Raw genomic sequence first — 14,827 nt, 5'->3', positions numbered from 1 at the left:
ACAGTATGGTACTGGCATAAAAACAGATACAGAGATCAACGGACTAGAACAGAAAAACCCAGAAATAAACCCAGAATTATATGGCCAATTAATCTTCAACAAAGGACGAATGAACATACATTGGGAAAAAAGATGGTCTCTTCAACAAGTGGTATAGGGAAAACTGGACAGCCTCATGCAAAAGAATGAAACTGGACCACTTTCTTTCACCATACACAAAAATAAACCCAAAATGGATTGAAGACCTAAATGTGAGACCTAAAACCATAAAAATCCTTAAAGAAAAGAAAAATCCTTAAAGAGAGCACAGGCAGTAATTTCTCTGCCATCGGTTAATACGACATTTTTCTACATGTATCTCCCAAGGCAAGGAAAATAAAAGCAAAAATAAGCTATTGGAACTACATCAAAATAAAAAGCTTCTGCAGAGTGAAGGAAACAATCAACAAAACTAAAAGGCAACCGACTGAGTGGGAGAAGACAGTTGCAAATGATACATCTGATAAAGGGTTAGTATCCAAAATATATAAAGAACTGATATAACTCAATACCCCAAAAACAATCCAATTTAAAAATGGGCAGAAGACATGAACACACATTTCTCCAAAGAAGACACACAGATGGCCAACAGACATGAAAAGATGCCCAACATCAATAATCATCAGGGAAATGCAAATCAAAACTACAATGAGATATCACCTCACTCCTGTCAGAATGGCTAAAATCAAAAACACAAGAAAAAAATAAGTACTGACAAGGATGTGAAGAAAAAGGAACCCTCCTGCATTGTTGGTGGGAGTGCAAACTGGTGCAACCACTGTGGAAAACAGTGTGAGGTTCCTCAAAAAATTAAAACTAGAACTACCCTATGATCCAGTGATCACACTACTGGGTATTTACCCCCCAAAATACAAAAACACTAATTCAAAGGGGTACATGTACCCCTATGTTTATGGCGGCACTGTTTACAATAGCCAAATTATGGAAGCAGCCCAAGTGTCCAACAACAGATGAATGGATAAAGAAGATGTGCTCTCTCTATATATGTATATACATACACACTGGAACATGGTGCAGCCATAATAAAGAATGAGATCTTGCCCTCTGCAACAACATGGATACAGCTGAACAGTATAATGCTAAGCAAAATACATCAGAGAAAGGCAAAGCATCATATGATCTCACTCATACGTGGAATTTAAGAAACAAATGAGCAAAGGAAAAAAAAAAGAGACAAACCAAGAAACACTCTTAACTACAGAGAAGAAACTGATGGTGACCAGAGGGACAGTGGGTGGGGGGATGGGTAAAATACATGATGGGGATTAAAGAGTACACTTACCATGATGAAAAAAAATATATATATGCACACACATATTCATAAATCTATTTGCATTTCTCACTAAATGCTCTTATTAAAAAGCAATGTTTAAAAAGGTAACTATGTAAAGTAATGGATGTGTTCAATTAACTTGATTGTGGTAAAGATTTCATAATGTATATGCAAATCATGTTGTACACTTTAAATATATACAACTTTGTTAATTATACCTCAATAAACTGAAAAAAAATTCTAATGTCCATGATGTATTTATAGATTTCACCAATGGGAAATGAAGCAGTTCAGAATTTGTAGGGTTTTTCCGGGGATGTACTGTATGGTGACTAACATAATATAATAAAAAATCGTTATTAATAAAAAAAAAAAAAAAAAAAAAGAATTTGTAGGGTTTTTGTTTCCTTTTAAATGGAATAACAAAACTTCAACAATTAAAAAAAAATGTTTTTCAAAAAGCTTTGGAAAGTACATAGTAACATTTCAGATGGTTATAAATGGAAATTGTTCATCTGAACACATGTACCAAATGTCGCCTTTCAAATATCCTTAAGCATAAATTTAAAGCCATAAATTATTAATAATATTTAAAAATGAGGGGCACCCGGGTGGCTCAGTCAGTTAAGCAGCTGACTCTTGATCTCAGCTCAGGTCTTGATCTCAGCGTCGTGAGTTCAAGCCCTGCGTTGGCTCCATGCTGGGTGTGGAGCCTACTATAAATAAATTTAATTAATTAAATAAATACATAAATAAAACTGAAAAATGGTTTATATGAAGAGGGGCATATCTGAACAATCTTCACAGATAGCATTACCTGATCTGGAGGGTGAATATGTTGGATACACTGAAATATGTGAGTCCCTTGAGCAGAGACGAGCGAAGGCTGCAGAGAATGCTGAGACTGGCTCGTGGCCATCAGTGCAACCAAACTTCCCATGGAAATAAACTCTTTCATCATATCACTCAAAGCTAGAATAAAGCAATACAGTGTAAAAGCTTAGTAAATAGAAACATGAAATTTAAAAGTTAAACAGTCATTAAAAATAATGATAATCTAAAGTCGAGCTTTTAAGTGGAGTACAGAGTATGGATCCTTCATATTCATACCTTCTAAAAATTACATCTGCCACTCATTCATCGATTGACTTACTGAGGATCTAACAGCAGCCGCACTCTAACCAATCTAACGGAGGCACAGGAAGTACTGTAAACTCAGTCTGTGTACTCCCAACAATGCCTCGGTGGTGCCTTACTTCTGGATCTTAGAAAGTAAATGAACAGGAGTCTCTGAAATAAATACAGAAGGCTGATAAATTTCCATACTGTGCTCTGTTTATTAGGCAAAACACAGTTCCTACTCCTCTGACTTCCTGAACAACCTCTTCCCACCCCAGGTCTTGCCAGCTTTGGTTGTGAGGAGGTCTGAACTGACACGGGCATTAATAACGTGTATCTGAGTCCTAACCTAAAACTTTGCCGCGTTCCATCCAACAAGTTCTGCGGCTCCTACAGGATTCAGGCTGGGAGGTGAGCGTGAGTTCATAATAACCCAAGGCACTGTGGCTGCATTTTCTACCTGCTCCAGCTCTCAAGAACCCGAGTTCTTGCTGCCCGCAGGCACATCCTCCAGCACCCCTCCAAGCTCCAGTCACGCCGCGGTCACAACATCCCACCACTTCTCGTGCCTCTGCGCCCTTGCCTGTGGATCACACTCCTCTGCTTCTTCATTAGCATGAAGCTGCTTCATGCTAATCTCTGCTCCTCCATCAACATTCAGTTAATTGCAGTTATCAACTCCCCCCAACACCTTCTCTGCTAACTCCTTACCACCCCTCCCAGTCCCAGCTGAGGGTGCGTGCTCCCGCAGGTGCCCCGCGTACACCCCTAGCAGAGCAGATCCCACCACTTCTGAGCTGTGCCACCTGCGCCAAATGACTTAATCTCTGAATTTCCATTTATTCACCTGTAGAACATTTGCAGACTATCCGCATGTAGAATATAAAACAATCCCTAACCCAGACAAGGCACTCAATGCATGGTAGCTACCATTATTATTACCAGTATTCTGTACGAAAATTGTCCATTTACTTTTCCTTCTGCTCCCAGACTTTGAGAATACAGACTGTATAATATAATACATATATATATTACATATATATATGTATTATACATATAATACATAAGCATTAGACAAAGATTTGTCAAATGAACAAGGCCAGAGTAAATCTGTCCAATGAAGCAAGTTCTAATAAGCACAGGAGAATGAAAAGACCTCAAAAGACTAATCGTGAAGTTGCAGAATTTTCACACTGCTCTTTGTCTACCAAGTTTACTAATACAGAACCTCAAAAGCAACACGTAACATAGCATTTTCAGAAGAGAGCAGACTTGTCATTGAGACTAAAACTGTTGCTAACCAAAGAAAAAGGCCCACCGCCACGAGGGGACGCGTTACCATTACCATGTGCCAGCCGCTGGCTCTGCGCGGCCTCAGGGCTGCGCTCGTGTTCTGGGGCAGCAGGCAGGCCGGCAACGAGGTCAAGGTCGTCGAGCAGAATCACAGAAGGCTGCCTCCATGCCGCCTCTGAGAAAGCCAGCTCCAGGGTTTTTTGTATGTTTTCAAGCCTTTTTCCTTAATATGCAAGATATGAAATGGTTTTAATGTTATTTCAGGGCTGGTAAGTTCCGGCTGCCCTTTTGAGAGCATTAGAAAAGCTCAATATTGATTTAACTATGAAAATTTGAGCCATATTTTGTTAATATGCCAATCACTAAAATCTGTTAATCATTAACATGGCTTCAATTAATACAGCCTCAACGGACTCAGTAAAGTACTGAATTTTATAAAACAGAAAAAAGGAATATGCTACTGTAAGTCCTGTATGTATGTATTCCTACCTGGCCTTAGTCCACAGACAATTTCAGATGGCGTACGACAAAACAGTAAAATAAAAGCAGGATGTGGAAAACATAAATGAGAGAGTAGGGGCTCAAGATTCAGATAAACGTAAATGCAGCTGTCCAGAGAGCCTAGAGGTGCCATATTTGACTCATACATGGGCTTTAAACTTCCTGGTGAATTACCAACTTTTAATTTTCAAAGAGCAGAAAACACACAAATTCATAAGCCAATATAAAGAGTTCCTCTTACTTAGGTCTACAACAAAATTTTCACACGAAGCTTCTAGTAGGACTCTGAGAGATGGACAGTCTCTCTAAAGCCACCTTTGCAGCATGCGAAGTAGTGGGTTTTCGAAGGCTATTTCTTAGTTTCTTACCATATACTAGATAAAATACACAAACACACACAGAGCACTGGGATGACATGGCAGAGGTAGCCAAGGGGAAAAAAAGTTATTCAAAATAAAATCTTTCCGATCTTGTTTTTTAAACAAATAGGTAATAAGCGGTAAAGACTTAAAAAGTACAAAAGTATACATGGTAAATTGTAACTCTCCTCTTCACTGTCCACAGCCACCGTTCCCCGCCTCACCCAGAGTTTCTCTAGCAATTCAGGGATAATTTATACCCATTAGAGTACACCGTAGCTCCTAACTTTCTCAGAATGTATTCCTGGAAATGCCAGCTTAGACCAGTCTACAAAGAGTTTTGGCTAGAAAAAAAAGGAGAGGGCCTCCATCAAGTATGGAGAATTTAAAAAGTTTTGCTGAAAATATTAGAAAGCCAAAGATTTCAAATTTCCAAGGAATTTCAATGACTAACAGAAAAATTAAAGAGTAGATATTCCCATTTATTAGATGAACAGCATTAAATAACATTTCTGTCCTTCTAGCAAAAAAAGGGTTGTAAGTAGAGTGTTCATACCTCGTAAAGCTTTACAGTCAACTATCTCCACATGGGCATCCAATATGTCAGATGCTTCTTTACAGACCGCCTTGGCTAAAGTTGATTTTCCAGTGCCCTAGAAAATAATTGCTTCATAAGCAATACATTCGATCACAGAAATAGCTTCTGTTACCGTGGCAACCACCAGGACTCAGCCTCACTGATCAAGTGTGCACTACACAATGTTCTGTCTGTTAAATCTCAATAAAGCTAGGGGAAATGGAAGGAAACGGAGAAAAGAAAAGAAAGAAAGCCCGCATGCCTGGAGCTCTAGGATCACATTCCGGTGGGTGACATTTAGTATAAAGTAAACTAACAGGAAGGAGTGAAAATCTGGACTCAAGAAGTTTTAAGAGCACTGCAGGGTAAGTGGGAAAGAATTATTTCCTAAATACATATTCAAGTCAAAGAAAAATACATAATATCCTGCAAAGAAACCAGAAGGCTCCAGCTTCCCAGCCTTCATAGAAGGATTCAAGGAGTACAGAAACACAGGCAAAGTTAACAGAGGACAACCCAATCTCAGGAATATAAGCCCCCCCAAAAGGGGCATTTCCCATTCCAATTCCAACCTCAATTGGTACTGACACTAAAAATAATAAATTGCTTTGAGAAAGTAAAACATTTATATACCAGTTTAGTTGCTGTGTGTGAGAAAGGGAGGTGCTACTAAAATGACTTTTGTTTCAAGCTGTTAGAAGCTGGATGTATCCTATGTTCATTATAGGGCATTGATAGAAAATAACATCTAATTTGTTTTTATAATTTGTTAAAACAATCACTAATACTTAATTTTTTTTTACCTTTAAAAATAGGCAATGCTTCGTTATTTACTAGAAGGGAGAAATGTGAACATTAAATAATTTTTCTAGAGAAATGAAACCCATTCCCATTTAATTTCAACTATTTTTAATGGAAAGCATTTATTACCCACTTTCCTATTATCCAAATTAACTGTAATTTTAATGCAGTTTCTTGGTCATTTACAGTATCACTGTGACCACCAATTGGTGTACCATGTACCCTAGCCCTCAGAGACGCTTAACGTGGGCAGAACTGTTTGTTTTTATATAAAGTGACTCCAGACTATATAGGGTTTGATCCAATGTGCATATTTTTTCAAGTAAAAGCTTTATTTTTTTCCTGGTTTATAAAGTAATATGCAAAAAATACAAAATAACTATAAATGCTTGGCAGAGAAAGGTAAAAAATCTTCTGTAATCATCCCACCTCACAGAAGTAACTACAGTCAACCGTTCTCATGTTTCATCTTTCCAGACACTCCCCACATTTTACGTAAATGTATGAAGATGGGATTATTTATGTGGGTTTATGACACATCACTGTCCTCTCTATGGACACGTACAGAGCCACACCAGCTCCCCAGCACACCGCCGCTCTGACACATATGGGACTGTAACAGGTTCCATACGCCCCTTCCTAATGCACATTAGTGCTTCCAGTTTTTAACTATTACAAGTAAAGCTAAAATAAAAATCCATATGCCTGTTTACTTATTTGTCAGATTACATTCAGAATAAATTTCTAGGAGTGGAATTACTATATCAAAAGGTACACGTTTAAAATTTTGCTGAACATTGCTATAGTGTCCCCTAGAAAGGCTGAACATTGGTAGGTTTTTATCATTCTTTTCATACAGGTTTTCTCCCTCAGCCCACTATTATTTCTTACCCTGGTTGCTTTGTCGAGCTTTAAGAGCCCTGCACCAGTTCTAGTATTTTGTTTTTCAGCACCACGGGCTAGAAAAACGTCCAAGCTTATTATACAGTCTGAAATTTGGCAGGCACTCAAAAAATAGTACCAACTTTCTAGCTTACAGAATTGCAGGTACATTTAAATCAATGGGCTCCAGGGCGCCTCGCTGCCTCAGTCGCTGAACACGCAACTCTTGATCTTGGGGTCATGAGTTCACGCCCCACAGTGGAGGTAGAGATCACTTAAAAATAAAAAATCTCTAGGGGCGCCTGGGGGGCTCAGTCGTTAAGCGTCTGCCTTCGGCTCAGGCATGATCCCAGGGTCCTAGGATCGAGCCCGCATCAGGCTCCTCCACTGGGAGCCTGCTTCTTCCTCTCCCACTCCCCCTGCTGTGTTCCCTCTCTCGCTGGCTGTCTCTCTCTCTGTCAAATAAATAAAATCTTTAAAAAATAAATTAAAAATCTCTAAAAAATAAAAATAAAAAAAATCAAGTCAATGCTCTCCAAAGAATAAAGAAATTAGGGGATATAAGTCCCCTGTTGTAATCATTTTGCTCAGTCAGAGGGCCTTCTCCTCACATAAAGTAATTCACATTTGTTTAATAGCACTTTTCAGTTTACAAACTGCTTTCACTTATATTGTTTCCCTTAAGTGAGGCTAATCCCAAGAAGGCAGATAAGAAACTGAGAACCTGCCTGAGGTCACAGCCAGTAAGTTACATGACAGAAGTGGGACTCAAATCCAGGTCTTCTCTGCTTGTTCTTCCCATTAACCATGCTGCCCCTAGGTGACATGGGGCAGTCTGGTTTCTGAGTCAATAGAATATTGCTTTTTCAAAATAAATACAGTGATGACTCATTTTGAAATCTGACACAGAAAATCTAGAAACCACATGGAATAGTTGTTATATGTCACCAGCCTTGCACACCTGGGATAAATCCCACTTGATCATGGTATATAATTCCTTTTTTTTTTTTAAAGATTATTTATTTATTTATTCGACAGAGATAGAGACAGCCAGTGAGAGAGGGAACACAAGCAGGGGGAGTGGGAGAGGAAGAAGCAGGCTCATAGCAGAGGAGCCTGATGTGGGGCTCGATTCCATAACGCCGGGATCACGCCCTGAGCCGAAGGCAGATGCTTAACCGCTGTGCCACCCAGGCGCCCCGGTATATAATTCTTTATATACATTGATTGATTTGATTTGCTAATATTTTGCTGAGGCTTTCTGCATCTATGTTCATGAGAGATATTGGTCTGTAGTTTTCTTGTAATGCCTTTGTCTGGTTTTGGTATTAGGGTGATGCTGGCCTCAAAGAATGAATTAGGAAGTATTCCTTTTGCTTCTATCCTCTGAAAGAGATTATAGGAAATGGCGTAATTCCTTCCTTATGTGTTTGATAGTATACACCAGTGCACCCATCTGGGCCTGATGCCTTGTTTTATGAGGCTATTAATTATTGATTCAATTTCTTCACTAGATACAGATCTTTTTATATTGTCTGTTTTTTCTTGTGTTGAGTTTTGGGAACTTGTGTCTTTCAAGGAATTGGTCCATTCATTTAAGATGCTTATCAAATTTGTGGGCATAGAGTTGTCCATGACTATTACTACTTTATTTTCCTTTTAATGTTTATAGAATCTGTAGTGATGTCCCCTCTTTGATTTCTGATATTACTAATTAGTGTCTTTTTTTTCTTAGACTAGCTAGAGGCTTATCAATTTTATTAATCTTTTCAAAGAACCAGCTTTTGGTTTCACTGATTTTCTCTACTAATTTCCTGTTTTCAATTCACTGATTTCTGCTTGAATTCTTATTTCTTTTCTTCTGCTTACATTGGATTTAATTTGTTCTTCTTTTTCTGGTTTCCTATGGAGGGGCACTTCGGTTATTAGAGTAGTTGTTACATTTTAAATAAGAATCAGAAGAAAGCAACTGGGCCAGTAACAGGAAAAAAAGTTGTTTTACTGGAGTTAAAAGTGAATGGAATTGAAAAAGCCTTAAAATTTTGAAATGAACAAAAGAACAAGGACTCACAAAGACCACACTGTACCCCTGAGAACAATATTGCACTGGCAGAGAATAAAACTGTAAGCCCTTAAAAGGGCAGGGAAACTCTAGGAAAACTGATGAAGATTAAAGAGAAGACACAAATCACCAAGATCAGGAAGTGGCCCATCACAACAGATTCCACAGCCACTCAAAGGATAGTAAAAGGAAGACTACCAACAACTTTATGCTCATAAATTTGACAACTTAGGAGAAATGGACCAATTCCTTGAAATTACAAACTACTAAATGTCTGCCAAGGTGAAATAGACAATTAAGGAAATTCAATTTATAATTAAAAAGTTAGGGGCACCTGGGTGGCTCAGTCGGTTAAGCGTCTGCCTTCGGCTCAGGTCATGATCCCAGGGTCCCAGGATAGAGCCCTGCGTCAGTATCCCTCCCCAGTGGAGAACCTGCTTCTCCCTCTCTCTCTCTCTCTGATAAATTAAAAAAAAAAAAAAAAAAAAAAGGGTAAAGGTGAAGAAATCTCCGTGCCCAGATGGTTTCACTGGAGATTTTTACCAGACATTTAAGCAAGAATGAACACCAACATTAGACAGTCTCTTCCAGAAGGAATACTTCTCAACTCGTTTTATGAGGCCAGTATTACCCCAAGAGCAAAACTAGACAAAGACAGTACAAAAACAGGAAACTGTAGGCTAATATCGCTCATGAATTTAGATGTAAAAATCCTCAACAAAATATTAGCAAACAGTGGAGCACCTGGTTGGCTCAGTCAGAAGAGCACGGAATTCTTGGTCTTGGGGTCGTGAGTTTGCACCCCATGTTGGGTGTAGAGATTACTTAAATAAAAAAAGAAACTGGGGCACCTGGGTGGCTCAGTTGGTTAAGTGTCCGACTCTTGATTTTGGCTCAGGTCATGGTCTCAGGGTTGTGAGCCCGAGCTCCGTGTCGGGCTCCCGAGCCTGTTTCTCTCCCTCTCCCTCTGCCCCTCTCCCCTTTCCTGCACCTGTGCACGTGTGCACGCTTTCTCTCTCTCTCTCAAGTAATCTTAAAAAAAAACAAAAAACAAAAAAACACAAAACTTAAAGGGTATTAGCAAACTCGGCAATGTGTACAAAAAATAATACACCACAACCAAGTGGAATTTATTACAGATATGTGAGGCTGGTTCAATATTTGAAGATTAATCAACCCCAGCAACACCCTAAAAAACAAAACTCAGACAATCCTATCAACTGGCACACAAAAAGGCAGGGAGCACATTACCTTTTTCATCTTACCCATCACCACTTTCTAAATTTCCAAAGCAAATGAAGCCTTCCCATATCTTGTATTAACCGCCCTGTGTAACAGATGATCAAAGCCCAAAGAGAGAAAAACAGAAGTGATTAGTGAAATGGACACATTTTGACCACATACCTTTCCTCCTGTGAATAAAAGGGCTCCATTCCTAAGTCCTGCCACTAGGGACATCAGCTGTCGAGACAAAGGGCGTCCCAGGAGGCTATGAGTGATGTGTTCCGTGGAGGAGACACCCAAGGAATTCACTCCTCTGCAAAACACATACATTGTTGCATGATAACACACTGAAGCGGGATAAAATCCAGCTGTGAAAAATTCTGAAACTTTCCTTCCCAGGCCAGTTAATGATTTTTAAGAGTAATATGTGGAAATTTTCCCTTACTTGAAAGTATATTGAATTAATGCCAAATCTGAGTTATAGCTTTTAAAATTAGTTTTATTACTTTCAAACATGTACAGAAGTTTTGTCTTAACAGGACATCTTTAGGAATTTGTCCTAACATTCACGAACACTCCTCTCAAAATGAGTTTTGGTTTGGTAATCAACATAATCATAAATGAGTGCATTTGAAGTGTTAGGATAATTGAAGACTTATTTCCTCTTAAACTCAGCCTTTGAAATCCAGTTTCGATTTGTAGATTATACAAGCATGAACTTCAACCTACTTCCTGACTCTAGCACTTTCAGATAATATAAATTCTTAAAAATCAGAGTCTGAAGAGATTTTACTTTCAACATGAATATTATGCTGTATTTAAGCACTGTTACTTTACAGTTTAATCCTTTTACTGGAACATTTACAGATTATACTATTACAGGAAATCAGATCACTACTACTACAACTACCAAAAGCCTCGGTGAAGAATTCAAAGATGTACTGTTTATAGGAGATTCTCATATTGCATAAGAGATAAATTAAGAAGAAGTTCTTTTCAGACTTGTTTGGTTTTAAAAGTTGAGGAAAACACAAATAATCCCAATTAGTACATTAATAAGATAGTTGAAGGAATAACTTAATTTGAAATATTTTTAAACATTCAAATAATCTTTTTGGATTTAACATTTAAAATAAAGGTATTAGCTTTAAGAATTATTGTTTTATTTAAGCACATATGATCTGATTCATATCCAGTTGCTTCCTTCTCACAAATCAAAACTCAAAGCAAAATTTCTAATAAGCTTCAGCCTTTTATGTAGTTACCTGAGACAAGGCAAATTACCAAGCAAGGTGTGAAAACAGAAACAATCCTTGAAAAAATATCTACTAAGACATTATTAAGATTATTCAATGTCATTAACATCTACTTTAATGTGCATATATAAAAGCCCTGCCAGAGATAATGTCAAACATGGCTGTAAACATACTAGTTTGGCCAGAACTTCTTACCCCAAGCAGTTCAGCTTTAAAAAAGGAAGAATAAAGTCAATGTCCTCACTGTTTTCTTCTTTTACCATAGGATCTAGAAGGACCTACAGTAGCAAGGAAAAATCAGTTTTACATTTCAAAGTTCTATCTTTGGCCTGTTTTTCTCAGGTCCCAGGAAACTGAATCACTGATTCTGTTACACAGAGAGAAAAGACACATTGTGCATGCAAGATCATTACTCAAAATAGCGTTCGCAACATACTTTACTCAACCAAGGAACGTAAATGTTTATGGTCAACAAGCAGTAAAGGAGGTCGTCTCCTTCATGCATTTACGGACACGTCTTTGTTTGCAATTCTGATGTGTGTCATATTTACTCTTCACAATTCTTACACTTCTATGTCCTCTGAACGGTATTTCTTCAATTTTATCTCAAAAGCAGACAATGTCTGGTTCCCGACCATTCAAATTCTAAGCGACTACAGCATCTTCAATTCTCTAACAACAACAGTGAATATCCTCACGAAAACCTAATATTCTAAAAAGACCACTTATAAAATCCTTCTGGAAAAAAAGTGATCTGATAATATTTGCGAAGAGTTGAGAATTTAAGAACTGCCAAAATAATATGGGTTATTGCAAATACTGGTTACAGCAAAGCACAAGTAAAAATAGGAGCTTAAAAAAAACTTCCTAAAGCGAAGTTTTCCTTTGTTTCAATGCTAGAATAATTTGAAATCATGACCCATCTGCCAGTTAACACAATCAGTTCTATTCTTGAAACTTAACTGTGCATTGATTTTAAGTTTAGGATAAATCAATTTGCTTAGATAAGTTAAAGAGACTATATAATAAAATATTTTAAATCAAGTTATTCCTTACTCTTATCATTCACGTTTCTAACATACTTCAGGAAGCAAAGTCTTACAGGTAAACTCATACTTTATTATTGATCCCATGTGACAAATATTATTTCATTAAATATTCAACACTATGTGATTACTTGGATTGTGGTCTTCTGCAGCAGATTGGCACTCAACAAAAAAATGTTTTCTTTTTCTTTTTCCCAAGAATGAACTACACTTAGAGAAACCTCCTTCAATCCTATCAAAAAAAAAAAAAAAGTAATCAATGTAGAGTTAGCACTGAAACGGAGATGAAATAATTTAAGATTTAAATTTATTTAAATTTAAATAAAGGCATTCTTCGATATGTAAAATCTACCATTTACTTATCATGATATTTCCTGTTCACACGTACGACAGGTTGGAAAAACAATGAAAACTTCTTCAATAGGAAAAATATCAAAATAACAAAATTTACCCACCATCTTTAATTCTCAGCTTAATGTATTCTTCCTCTGATATTACCAAAGGAAGCGTGGTGGTAGAACACTGCTGCAGCCACGAAGAGAACACAGCTCTTACGTCTTCTCCACTTACATCGTTAGGCTGCCAGAGCAAAGGGAGGAACAGTAATGAATTATCCAAATACCTAACTGAATATTAACATCGTTAGCTTAACACCTTATCTTGCTAATACTATGTACACCTTGAGACAGCTGATGCACCTTCAAGAAGCCTCTGAAGCTCTCTGAGCCTTGCTCGCCTCATGCGAGAACTGTAAGATGGCGTCCCTAGGAGGGACTGGCCGATTACGTCGATCACGGCATGCCCATTCGGCAACAGGCCGGCACAAGTGATCACATGTGCTAGTTCAAGATGCAATCAGCCTGGCATGACCATTTATTATCTGTGTGACTGTGGGCAAATTAATAAAACTGTCTGAACCGCAGTTTATTAATCTATTAAATGGGAACAACTAAAAATAAATAATTAAAACAAATTTTTTTTAAGTAAACCTTACCAACAAAACCAGGAAGAATGTTCCTATTTATAGGCACAGATTTGGGATTTAACACTACAGGACAAGGAGGGCAGTGAAGCCTGAAGAAACATTTACAGGGGCACCTGGGTGGCTCAGTCGGTTAAGCATCCACCTCTTGATTTCGGCTCAGGTCACGATCTCAGGGTCATGAGATCAAACCCCACATAGGGCTCCATGCCAGGCATGGAGCCTGATTAAGATTCTCTCTCTCCCTCTCCTTTTGTCCCTCTACCCACCCTCAGTCCCACTCCAAAAAAAAAAAAAAAAAAAAAAAAAGAATTTACAGAAGTGGTGAAATTTTAAACACTCCTTATCTCTATGACCAGTGATACACATACCATGATTTGGCTCACTGAATAACCATTCCAATCCCATTCTCCCTTGCCTCCCTCCATTACAGAGGTGGGAAAGAAAACTCCCTTCCCAGCCTGGAGCTGTGTGTGCATACGTGTATATGTGCGTGTGCCTGCATTCTGACCAACGGTGTGCAATCAGCAATCGTTGGGAAGGGCTTCTCCTCCTAGTCAAAAGGTAGAGAAACCTTGCAAAGAAGAGGCTTTCACTTTGTGCCTCTCCTTCTGCTGCCAAGAATGCAGATGTGATGCCTATTAGTACAGCAAATGCCTTGCATCTAAGAGGAGGAAAGTTACAGGCTAAGGATGGCGGAGAGACCAAAGGAGCCTAGATCCCCGATGACATAGTTTAACCGCTATGAGCTCCTCCAAACTCCTTTGTACGTGAGAAAAATAGGCCCTTTATATGCTAAAGTCACTTTTTTTTCAGTTAAGCAGGCCACAGTGGTGATATACTCAATGAGTACAATGTTAATAAACTGTTCAAAACGTATGAAGAAATTCTAAGAAAAACACTATTAATTTTTAAAGTTTTAAAATCAGAATTAAGTTTTTAAAACCTATTTGAAGCTAAAAACAGGAACACCCAAAAATTCATGTAGAAAAGATCATTATCTGCTTAGAGAAATAAACCTCTATTCATACCACCACTTCTCAACTTGTCCATTTCTGTTCTCTTCATTCAGAGTCCAGCATAGCTCTGCCGACTAAGCTCAGTTTAGAACCTGATCACTACAAAGAGCGGGCTGACCTAAGTACAGGCATTGCTTTCATACTCTTAAAGATCACAGCAACAGTCTGTTTGGATATTACTGGGCAATGGGATTAAAGACCTAAGGAAGGGCCCCTGGCTGGCTCGGTCAGTAGAGCAAGGTGCTCTTGATCTCTGGGTCCTGAGTTTGAGCCCCACATGCCAGGCAGAGTTTACTTAACAAAAAGATATACCTAAAATCAAGACTTGAAGAATCAGGAAGCAACTCACAGTTCCTCTAGAATCAAACATTCT

At 38.2% G+C, this 14,827-nt stretch overlaps 1 protein-coding gene across 3 annotated transcripts in view; it reads right to left on the bottom strand.

Annotated features, from left to right (window-relative positions):
* Positions 1–14,827, bottom strand: part of PEX1 (peroxisomal biogenesis factor 1) — an 87,432-nt gene that overhangs the window by 23,701 nt on the left and 48,904 nt on the right. For all 3 annotated transcript variants that reach the window (XR_006778776.2, XM_087861078.1, XM_045793260.2), the window contains 7 exons: positions 12,909–13,032; positions 12,585–12,685; positions 11,603–11,685; positions 10,332–10,464; positions 5,162–5,258; positions 3,798–3,968; positions 2,151–2,305 (listed from right to left, as the gene is read on the bottom strand). Coding sequence is in view for 2 of the 3 variants with exons in the window: in XM_087861078.1 (XP_087717204.1) it covers positions 2,151–2,305; positions 3,798–3,968; positions 5,162–5,258; positions 10,332–10,464; positions 11,603–11,685; positions 12,585–12,685; positions 12,909–13,032 (864 nt within the window). In the remaining variant the exon portion in view is untranslated. The remainder of the gene's footprint in view (positions 1–2,150; positions 2,306–3,797; positions 3,969–5,161; positions 5,259–10,331; positions 10,465–11,602; positions 11,686–12,584; positions 12,686–12,908; positions 13,033–14,827) is intronic.

The sequence above is a fragment of the Ursus americanus genome, chromosome 3 (genome assembly GCF_024610735.1).
Source record: "Ursus americanus isolate L20-20 chromosome 3, mUrsAme1.1.p, whole genome shotgun sequence".
NCBI lineage: Eukaryota > Metazoa > Chordata > Mammalia > Carnivora > Ursidae > Ursus > Ursus americanus.
This window is presented reverse-complemented; position numbering and strand designations above follow the sequence as displayed.